The sequence below is a fragment of the Macrobrachium nipponense genome, chromosome 40 (genome assembly GCF_015104395.2).
Source record: "Macrobrachium nipponense isolate FS-2020 chromosome 40, ASM1510439v2, whole genome shotgun sequence".
Taxonomy (NCBI): Eukaryota; Metazoa; Arthropoda; class Malacostraca; order Decapoda; family Palaemonidae; genus Macrobrachium; species Macrobrachium nipponense.
Window position 1 is genome coordinate 44,669,011 of NC_061101.1, and position 12,500 is coordinate 44,681,510.

Below are 12,500 nucleotides of genomic sequence, written 5' to 3' on the forward strand. Positions count from 1 at the left end.
GAAGTTTTGATATCTTCAAGACATATCAAAGAAGAAGAAATACTGTACGATTATTTGATACTTTGATGGCAATGTAGAAATATTTATCAGTCTCAAGTTTAATAAGTTTCATGTAGACAAGATAAACATCACTAACTTGAATGAAACTTTTGACTTCGCGTTGCTTTCACAAAACTTTTGATGTTAGAAATCAAATCGGTAACTGAACGCAACGCAGTTCTTCAATTTCGAATCAGTTAATCCGGACCTCAGGCGGTTTATTTTATCGGTTTCAGGTAATGATAACAACACCAACAAAAATTGAAACTGTTCATAGATGGCTTCTACAGCGTTCAAGAAATGGCCTCAGCTAAGACATGGTTCCATGCACAAATTCCATATTATTAAAATTTTTATTAGTTTTATGGATTCTTGGATGTTTTATGAGTTTAATGATCATTTAACTTGCATTCATTTCTATTCTGCAGTTTTCTTCATGTTTATTATTATTTTTCTTTCGCAATTCATCGTTAAGATGTTATTTCCCGTTTCTTGTGGTTCGCAATGTAAATGGTGCTAAATTGTCCGTTTAGCCTCCACAGCTCTGTTGATTTTCGCCTTTAACTTCTCTTCCTGTACAGTGCTATGTAAGGGTCACAGTGAACTCAAAATAGTTGAATTAAAGTCACTAAATTGTACTTTTAGAGTAATTAGTACCATGCAGAGGCACACACACACACACACACACACACACATATATATATATATATATATATATATATATATATATATATATATATATATATATATATATATATTATATATATATATATATATATATATATATATATATATATATGCATGCGATTATCCCCGAACGCGTAGCTTCAGAAAATGCTACTCACTTCCAGTCTGGTTGCCCCACACTAAAATAAAGTCGACTCACTACCAGACACATAATTGAGCAGAAGGACAATGAGATTGAACGTAAGTGCCTAAATCTCTCCGCCTCACCCCAAAGGAAGAAAGAGTAGGCCTAACTAACCCTTAGGTAAACGAACGCTTTAAACATTTAAAACTTAAATTGAAATAAACGATGTAAGTCTAACATACCACTACAGTGGTCATAAGCATCAAATACTTCCCCTTTTTATTCAACAGATAGGTCTCCCTAGGGCCAGAGAACTTCTGTAGAATGCCAGCCATTCTAAAATAGGTTCTCGATCTGTTGAATAGACTCCACGTCTCCTCGGTAGCTCCTTTCATCTTTTCTTCGTTTGGGTCTGCCGGTTTCATTTCGCAGTGCGTTTGCGAGAGCGGCGTCACCCTGTTAATGTCTTGCTAATAGTGGTTGTCTGTTAGTCATGTGAACGGCTTCATATATATATATATATATATATATATATATATATATATATATATATATATATATATATATATATATATATATATATGTATATTCGATTCAATAACAGCCGAAATGAGGCAAACATATTATTTCATATATACGAGAGCATAGGTTCGTATGTTAATAATTTCACACACACGCATATATATATATATATATATATATATATATATATATATATATATATATATATATACATATATATATATGTATATATATATATATATATATATATATATATATATATATATATATATATATATATATATATATATATATATATATTATATATATATTCATGTGTTTTCTTATTTGGTACACACACTTATATATATATATATATATATATATATATATATAATATATATATATATATATATATATATATATATACACACAGTATACATCTATTACATGATCAGAAATATTAGGCAACAGATGCTACCTTTTAACATCCAATTCATTTTGTCTTGTGGATAACCTACACTCAAGGATTCGAACTGTGCGCGCGTGTGTATAAAAGTCTGTTTTTCTTATTTACTTCATTGTTTGTTACAGTCACATATAGCTGGGGCGTTTAAGTATTTATTGCTTATTTATTGAGGCAAAATATGTATTAACATCATGTAAAACTCGGAGATCGTTGGTGTTTAGGCTGCAATATTGCCTCTCGCTAATTTTAGATACTTAAACGAAACAAGTAAATGAATTCGGAAGGTTTCCAAGGTCTATTTCTTTATCCATTCAATTGGTTAACTACAGTGATCTAGTTCACGTTATAAATACCCCAGCCAGGTGGTAGGCCTACATATTAGACCGACTCAAAGCCTTTAAATTGCAGGGTATTCCCAACCTTATTTCTCTCTCTCTCTCTCTCTCTCTCTCTCTCTCTCTGTCTCTGTCTCTCTCATTTTACAGAGTGGTGATCCTAGCCTAACCGCGAGTTCTGTCGGCTGTGCAACTGAAGAATTTTAGTCGGCGATGTTTGAATTTCCCGCCAAGACAGAAACACTCCAAAGATATAGGTGAAGGTCTCCCGCTCATTTGCCTCATTTTTTTCTTTTAAATTCTCAGCTCTTAGTCATTCTTTCACTTTTGTTAATTGTTTTTGTTCAGTCTATATTATGTCAATTTTTTATACGTCCCTTTTACTGCACTACAACTTAATTGGATGGAATGTTATAGTATTTTATGAAGGATGTATTAGTCTCTGTCAGTGTCACTTTGTTTTGACTGCCGTGTTCCCTTCAAACGTGTCGTAAGAATGTTGATATTCAGACACGCATTCTTTTGGAAATTGTCACGGAATCTCCATTGCACAGCATTCTTCATTTGTTTAGATACTGTTTACTTGATATACAGAGAAATTCCATGGTACAAATAAAAAACAGATGAAAAATAAGGATATGTCGATATTGGCAACAGACCCATGATTGTTCCGTGAGACAGCTAGCCTCCTTGCTCCTGTCAACATTGCCAATGGACCCTGAGAACCATCCCAAAGTTATATCTGATGGCGACCCTCACTCAAGCCCCCTTTAGTTTTATTTTGCGTTAGTAAATGGCTTTTTGCATCTTGAAATGGAGGGGTTCATTAACAAAAACAGTTTATGATGGGAAACTCTTTGATATTGTTTAATCGTATTTTATACACCCGAGTCAGCTGGCATCAAAGGAAATATAACTGTTCCTTTGTTGGGTCAAAGCCTTGGGGTAGAATAAAGCTGTTTCGCAACTTTCCCATAATGTTCTAATACATTTCTATTCCTCATCATATTCAAGGCTACAAACTACCCTTGAAACCTAAATGCGTTTGCTCTTTATCTCTATTTTCTTCTGTTGTGCTCTCTTTCGGCCTAGTAGGGTAATAATTATGTACATCCTTCATGCAGATTGTGCGAAAAAATCGGCTACCCTTCGTTGACACAAGGCGCATGTGTCAGTATTGTGTCTTAGTCATTGTTCATGATACTTCTTTATTTTACTTAGCTCTTAAGAGACTACATCTCATGTGATGACAGATGAAATTTTCTAACTTCAAGAGATTGGTTAAAAAATACCAGTGATCAAAAGCTAATTGTTTTAAATATCCTCCCAATTTCTGATTTTGTTTGCATTTACGGATATATAAATACATCAACTGCCCTTATTAAAAGACAGAGATAACCTCTTTCATTCACGTCGAGTATATCAAATTACGTTAAGCTAGACCCAGAGATCGTTAATCATGCGATTTTTTAAATATGAGTTTTCACTATAACAAGTAACTGTTAACTTAAAACAAGTAGGAAATATATTTTGTTCGATTAGAAAATAGCCAGTGACTTCAAACCTTTTAAAATTACTCCAAAGCCTGAGAAAGAGCACAAAATAATATATATATTATATATATATATATATATATATATATATATATATATATATATATATATATGTACACACATATCTCTCTATCCATCTACCTTTCTATCTATCTATCTCATCTATCTATCATCTATCTATCTATCTACTATCTATATATATATATATATAATATATAATATATATATATATATATATATATATATATATATATATATATGTATATATATGTAGAACATCAACTACTTTAATTATCTCAAACCTAAGAACTGAAGAACTGACTGAAGTATAAATTTACAACCAGACGTAATTCCGTCAGCTGATTTGAAAATATAATTAGCGCTATTATTGTAAATTTTGTAGAGTAAGCAGCCCAGACAATTTGCGGATCTGATATGCATACAACATTAACCACACAACATTTTTGCTTTAAATATCTGCTTCATGAGAGAGTTTGTAGCATTTAGTTACAAAATATGCATTAGCCAATAGTCATAAATTATACAATCAAAGTAAATAAAGCAAAATTAGTTTTTTCATGGTTTACTTTCAGAATAAAGGAAAGTGAATACTTCAGAGAAAATAGTAGCAGTGTTTGAAAGAGTAACAATAGGTAAGAGAATTAAAGGGCTTTAGTTTTATATATGAAGAAAAATCCCAAGTATCTTTAATGTTAGCAAATGAAGATTCACCGCTTAGGTGGGCGATTTTGTCTCATGAGACTTCGCTGACACTGTTCTGGAGAAAACTGATATATGGGGCTATGAACCCCCGCCACTTAAACGAGAGACTCAAGTGACGGTCCATCTCCCTCGAGGAAACCCAAGCCAGAGTTTTGTGCAGCAAAACTCTTAGGAATGGACCAAAAGAGCTCTCGGTCTCTCTCGTTAAAAAAGCGCGAAATCAAATCATCCTAGCGATTAATAATGACGCTTTCTGCTCACCTTATGCTCTCGTCACAGAGAGGATGCTGACAGAACATCATAAGTTAGAATCCCTTGGACAGGTGCTTAGTTGTGTCTCTACCTCCTCAAACTAAGGCAACAATGAACCGTAGATGAGTTGCTAACCTGTCGTAAAGGAGCTTGGGTACCTACGTAAGCCATGAAATGTCTTGGGGAACAACTATAGGTATCAGAAAAAGAAAATAAGAGCGCTTATGGGGGTCCTCTAAGTAGAAAGTGGATGGAGGTCTCCGTCAGGGTTCTATACTTAGTACCAAGCAACATTTTCCAAAAATGCCTGGGATAAGGGTTGACACCTTGAAGGGAAAAGGCAGTGCTGCTGATATATATATATATATATATATATATATATATATATATATATACTATTATATATATATATATATATATATATATATATATATATGTGTGTGTGTGTGTGTGTGTGTGTGTGTGCGCGGGTGTGTTTCCCGGAATGCAATGACGACTTAGACCACAGACAAAACAACTGAACTTGGTAACGGACCCTAGTGAAAATCGCGAATTTAGCGAGCAATTTTTATCGAAGCGAGGATCGAGACGTACTACACATAAACATCTGAAGAGAATCCCCTGTTTGGAAGACGACTTTTAAAAGACCACTTCTCCGATTGCAGCAAAGCCACCTGTTCGAAATGGTCTTTGTCACGACTTCGATTTCGATATTCCGGCGATATCGCTTAAATGAGAAGTTTTAAGTGTGAGTCAGGAGAAGTTTGGGTTCGGGGTGGAAGAACAACAAGAAGCACAAGAGCCGATACTGAGGGAAATTAGGTTTCCGATGCTTACCTTGTGCTGAATTCTCTCTCTCTCTCTCTCTCTCTCTCTCTGTCTATCTATCTATCTATCTATCTATCTATCTATATATATATATATATATATATATAGATATATATATATATATATATATATATATATATATATATATATATGTGGTCCCATAAGTCTGTATTACCTCTCCGATTCTCTGGTAGTAATTTGGAATTCAGGATCTTGTCTCATACCCGCCTGTCGTGTAAGCAACTAATTGCGCAGTTCACTGCTTGAGTCAGTAATGGCATAATGGATCTTCACGGAACTCGCTCATGTGATTCCGATCTTCCTCGGATTTAAACCCGGACTCTCTGGTGAGCAAGAATGATACTTATGTTCTTTGATAGTGATTTGCATTATGGTTGAAATATTAGATTTTCCTGTTGTGTCTTTTTAATGAAGGCTATTTATTGATCTAGTAAAGAGATAATTATTGTAAAATGAAACTTTTATCCCGAGAATGAACTTTGAGTGAAATTTAGAATACATCTAATCACGAAATCAAAATTTAATGCGTAGCATATTGAATCTCAAGACACATTTCAAACAGAATATAAGTTTATAGATAAATCCTAATAAAATTATATGCATCAAAAACTCAAAAATTATATTGTGAATGTAATATGAATTAAACCTAATGATTTGGATTTTTACGAAGTCGAATTCAAGCCTCAGAACGAAACACACCATTACTGACTCGGAGGCCGGCTCAAAGAGTCACAGAACACGCCAGCTAATTATCATTCAGTAAATCAAAAACGAAGGCTTGGACATAAAAGGGGTGGGAGTCTTTGAGCTGACGTCACGAAACAGAAGGCGCAACAACAGCGGAGATTCAGGGTTGCCAACTGCTGTGTGCCGATAACTCTCCCCTCCGCCCCATTGCATCCAAACAGACGTCATGAAATGCCAGTCGTGCCAACCGTCAAACAAAGAAGTGATGCCAAGCGATGATTCGCAGGGATGGATAGGTTCCCCGTTATGAATAACGGTTAACGGAAGTGTCGGGGAGTTCAAAGAAATTGCTATTCGCTTAACTTTTTTATTTATTTTATGTGAGGATTTACGAATTATAAAATGCTGTCACTTTTAGTTCCCTTAGACTATATATTTGACAACTGTTACATGTATCATCGTTGAAAAATAATTTTGAATATTTCATGGTGTGCGGAAATTTTTTTTAATTACATGTATCATGATTTATCATAAACAATTATTTTCTAATAGTGTGATAAGCTGGCATTATGAATTCATAAATACATCTACCAAATTGACCATGAAAAATTGTTTTTGTATGTTACAGCACTGAGGAAGCACAATTGACAGTACCATAATCCAGTTTTTATCCTGTAAAAAAAAAAAAAAAAAAAAAATGGCATTTCCTCTGTTAGCAGAGAGACAGAAATCCCTGCTTTGCGGAATGATGGGGCGTTTATTAATAGTGAAATGTGGTGGCTGTGATAACCTCAGGGAGAAATCAAGGCACGGGAAGTACTGCAGGCCAAAAATATCTCTCCTCACAAAGGAAGAGGAAACAGGGCTTCTCTTGATATAGAGAGAGAGAGAGAGAGAGAGAGAGAGAGAGAGCGAATAAATATACGTTTTATCAGACATACGCAGCATTCCGGTAATTTGCAGTTTTTTTAAGAATTAGTTAACCAGGGTGAGAGAGAGAGAGAGAGAGAGAGAGAGAGAGAGAGAGAGAGAGAGAGAGAGGAAAATAAATGTGCATTGGAGACAGAACAACAAAGTTTGTTGTTCGAAGATGCGGGACTACAGTCCACTTCATTTTTGCATCAAAATCGTTGTAATTGTTATTACATTTCTGGACGGTTAACACACTCACGATAGTTAGCTCTTTCCTATTATATATATATATATATATATATATATATATATAATATATAGATATATATATATATATATATATATATATATATATATACATACACTACATCTTAGCTTGGCATGCTAACGCTCTCTCGCTAGCGGTATCCTGTGTTGGTTCGAATCCTAGCAGCGAAGAAGAAAAAAGCTATAATTTTTCGCAGGGATTTGGGCCTGAAGGGATAACCTTATCCGCAAGACATTGTGGATATAAAATTACACATTCCATCCTAGATTGGGTGGCTCAGATGGTATTATCATTTCGGTTCTCAGCAAGCCTTTCTCTACCGGCTACCCACTACCGGGATCGATCTCGGGTCTCTCGCTGTTGTATGAAAGTGGGCGTGTCTCTATAGGTGTATTTTCTTCTCCATAGTTTTATTTCAACTATAAGGATGTAAAATACAGAAACTGGTTGTGCAGTACTTAAATATCGTCACCCTTTTGAAAAAACTACTCTTCATCGTTCTTTCATTAATTAGCTATTTCTTTATATATATATATATATATATATATATATATATATATATATATATATATATATATATATATATATATTGATCCCATATCATTACAAACTTTGGACCTCACAGGATGCAGTTTAATGATATTCTGTCTACTAGCAATAGATTGCTTTCTATTAGGTTTAAATTGTTTAATGATGTAGGACATATACATATATATATATATATATATATATATATATATATATATATATATGTGTGTGTGTGTGTGTGTGTGTGATATATATATATATATATATATATATATATATGTGTGTGTGTGTGCGTGTGTGTGTGTGTATGTCTAATACATACATACACACGCACACACACATATATATAAATATTAAGTATATCGTATGTCAATATATATGTACTATATCTATCTTTATATGTATATATATCTATACATATATATACATACATATACATATATGTATATACATATGTATATATATATATATATATATATATATATATATATATATATACATATATAATATATATATGTATGCATATATATGTATGTTTATTATACTGGTCCTAAACACGATTTGTCGTATTCATATATGGAGGGTGAATAGCCTTCTTCCAAAGGAACATGGAGTAACCATTCTCTCACAAATCATCATCCGACCACCAAAACATGACAAAGAGTGACCTTCTAAGAGTGAAAGCGTATTTTCCAAACAAACAAAATTCTAATCAGCTACTGAAGAGGGAATCTCTTCCAAAAATTTGCTTCTTTTTTTATCGCTGTTATTTTTAAAGGCTCCTTCCTCTCAATTTTAAACTAAAGCATAACATAACCTTTTTAAATGTATTTCATAGGACCCATTTTTCCCTGACTTTGAACTAACGAATAATCCTTATGGACCTTGAGGACTGTGTCACCGGTCAGCATTTTTTCTTAACTTCCCCCATGAATGCTCCTCGTTTAAATAGTTGTTCATTAGGCCCAAATTCCCTTAAAATTCAACTAACGAATGATCTTTATGGGTCCGAAAGAGTGTCACCTAATTGTATTTTCCTCTTCCTTTTAATGACTTTCTTCTTTTTCTCCCTCTCTTTACAGGTATAATTAGAGAGAAAAATGCCTCAGAAATGCAGAAGGAAAAGAGTTAGTATCGGGTTGTAATTAGTTATAGATTGTGCCGATGTTTGTTTGCGCTTTTAAATGTATAGAAGTAGACTGCATATTTTAATGATTATTCATCAGCTGGTTTTCAGGTTTAATGCCAAATTAATGTTGGCTTTTATTTACTTTTTGCCAAAATTGGTAAAGAAAACATTTATCTAACTAGAATAAGTGCCTGGCAACATTTTGCTTATAGGGTCAATAGAGAATTTGTGCTTACATGGTAAAGTGAATTAAAATTATTAAAAAAGACGACGATACACAATGTACAAGATGCAAAAGAATATGCATATATATATATATATATATATATATATATATATATACTATATATATATATATATATATATATATATATATATATATATATATATATATATATATATAATTTCAAATAACATTCCCGAATATGATGTAATAGAAGAATACCATAACTTTAAAAACAACAATTTAAGAAAAAGTTAGTGAATCACAGATCTGACTCACAGAAAGCAATTACAAATAATACTTAAAAGAAACTAATTCATACACTTGGATTTCAATCATAACTATAAGAAATAAAATGATACTAATACAACCTAAACTGATGCACAAAAATAAAGAAAAACTCCCTTTGTAAGTTTCTCGAGTGTTTGGACTTGTGTGAGCATTCTTGTTCTTTTTTCTGTGTTGAGAAGATACGCAATTTGCAACTGAACTGCCTTTGCTAATTTTCTGTGGCTGTTTGGAAATGATGCTTCGATAGACTTGCTTTATTTTTATTTGGCTGAAAAGATTATTATGTTGATATATATAAGCTTTTAGAAAATTGCACACCAATAGGCATACAGTTTTTGTTAAGTAACAGTAATATAAATAACGTGTAATTACGTTAAAGTCGACTAAGAATTAAGGTAGAATTTCTGTGAATGTGTTTTTTTTGCAGGCTAATTTATATGTATACCCATATACATTTATATATTTTGCATATGGTATGTATATTCCTGTCAAAAGATAGAAGACGATAGTTTGACGAAAACCTGTTAACTGAGAAATATGAGGAAGGAGAGAAGCCACGGGAAGTTGTAACATTCAGAACACGGCAGAAAGAGCGCAAGGAGAAGGTGAGTGGCACAGTATAAGTGTAAGAGTGGTCTACGTGTATGAGAGGTAAGGTTGTGGAAGTTTTCAGAACATGACTCAATATTATCTGCCATTTAACGTAAACATGTGGTAGTGAACGTGTCGTTATATTTCCATATAGTTAGGGGTGTCATATGCGATATATATATATATATCATATATATATATAGATATATATATATATATATATATATATATATATATATATATATATATATATATGTATATATATATATATATATATATGTTTCGGGAAGACTAAGGGGCCATCTCTCTTCCTCCTTTGTGAGGAATAAGGGGCCATCTCTCTTTCTTCTTTAGCAGGACTAAGGGACCATCCCTCTTCCTCCTTTGTGAGGAGTGGGTCCATCTCTTTTCCTCCTTTAGGAGGAATAAAGGGCCACCTATCTTCCTCCTTTAGGAGGACTAAGGGGCTATCTCTCTTCCTCCTTGGGGGAGAGTAAGGGGGCCATATCTCTTCCTCCTTTGGGAGGACTAAGGGGCCATCTCCCTTCCTCCTTTAGGATGAGTAATTATCTCTCTTCCTCTTTTGGGATGTCTAAGGGGCTATATCTCCTCCTCCTCTGGGAGGCGTAAGGGGCCATCTCTCTTCCTCCTTTGGAGGGAGTAGGATTCTATCTCTGTTCCTTTTTTGGGAGGATTAGAGAACCATATCTCATCCGCTTTTGGGAGAAATAAGAGGTCATCTCTCTCCCTCCTATGGGAGGTGTGAGGGGCCAGAGGAAACAACATACGAGACATCGTCCTATCAACGGAAGATAATCTAGTATCTGACCTTTCAGTAGGTGCAAATCTAGGCAAAAGAGACCATAAAATTTTCTCATTTCAAATTAATGTTCAACAGAAAAAAGAGAAGAAGATATTAATGAGATTAGACTACCGTTGACAAAACCAAAAAAAGCTAAAGGAGTACGTTAAAAATCTAGAGTACGACGAGAACACAGGCATAGATAAACATTGGGAAACCTTTCATGAGGAATACACAGAAAAACGCTCTAGCTGTATACCAGTAAGGCAAATACTAACAAATGGCAACCCTCAGCCTAAGTGGTTAAACAGATAAATTAAAAATACAATAAGAGAAAGAGACAGATTGAACAAATCAATGAACTCACACCCAACACCAGTAGAAGCAAACAGGCATAAAGAACTCTGTAGATTGGTGGACAAATTAGTAAGAAATGCAAAGATAAATGAAATAAGGATAAGAGAGTTGCATCAGTCTGTAAAGAAAATCCAAAAGAATTCTTTGCGCCTCTTAATAGTAGGAAACCAATAAAAAATAGCATAGGTCCCCTAAGGGACAAGAGAGGTAATCTGGTAAACTCAGACTTGGAAAATGCAGAGTTATTGAATAAGTTTTTACTAGTGTATTCACAATTGAAGAAACTACCTCAATACCGGTACCTGCTATTAAATCTGAAGGGACAGAACCGTTGGACAAAATATTATTTACAAAAGAGGACATTAAAAACAAAATAGACAAACTCAACAAGCTCAAGTCTCCTGGCCCGGATGAAATTCATCCAAGAGAAATTAAAGAACTAAAAGAAAAGATAGTTCCTCACGTATATAAACGCTACAGAAAAAGTGCCGAACAAAGAAAAGCACCAAAAGGATGGAAACTAGGTAATGTGGCCCCAGTTTACAAAAAAGGTCCAAGAGAAGAGCCGGGAAATTATAGACCAGTCTGTCTAACGTCGGTCGTTTGCAAGATTTTTGAGTCCATAATTGCAGATCAAATTGTGGATCACATTGATAGAAACAACTTGTTAAACAGCCAACACGGTTTCAGACAAAACAGATCCTGCCTATCAATCATCTTCGAGTTTTTTCATAACATGTTTGGTTATGACAGTAGTAGAGAAATAGATATACTCTACTTAGATTTCCAAAAGGCCTTTGACAAAGTCCTACACAAGAAACTGATGACAAAAGTTAGAGCTTTAGGAATTGTAGGAGAAAAAGCAGACAGGGTCGAAGACTGGCTAACTTATAGAAAACAGAGCGTCGTAATAAATGGTGAAGAATCGGAATGGGCAGATGTAACAAGCGGAGTTCCCCAGGGTTCTGTCCTGGGCCCTCTCTTGTTTTTTATTTACATTATTGACATTGATATAGGTTTAACTAGCAGGATAGCCAAATTTACAGATGACACCAAACTAGGTGTAAATGCAGCAGACCCAGGTGCAGAGGAGAGTTTAAGAAATGGTCTAATGAAAATAGGTGAGTGGTCCAAAAAAATGGCAAATGCCTTTTAACGAAGATAAGTGTAGTGTTACAAA

The 12,500-nt window shown here is 34.0% G+C and overlaps 1 protein-coding gene across 4 annotated transcripts in view; it reads left to right on the plus strand.

The window, feature by feature from the left end:
- Positions 1 to 12,500, plus strand: part of LOC135212128 (uncharacterized) — a 121,524-nt gene that overhangs the window by 24,347 nt on the left and 84,677 nt on the right. For 3 of the 4 annotated variants that reach the window (XM_064245528.1, XM_064245531.1, XM_064245530.1), the window contains exon 2: positions 9,010 to 9,054. The exons of the other annotated variant lie outside the window; for it this stretch is intronic. In XM_064245528.1, the coding sequence (XP_064101598.1) occupies positions 9,028 to 9,054 (27 nt within the window). In that variant the 5' untranslated portion in view covers positions 9,010 to 9,027. The remainder of the gene's footprint in view (positions 1 to 9,009; positions 9,055 to 12,500) is intronic. 4 annotated transcript variants of the gene reach the window in all.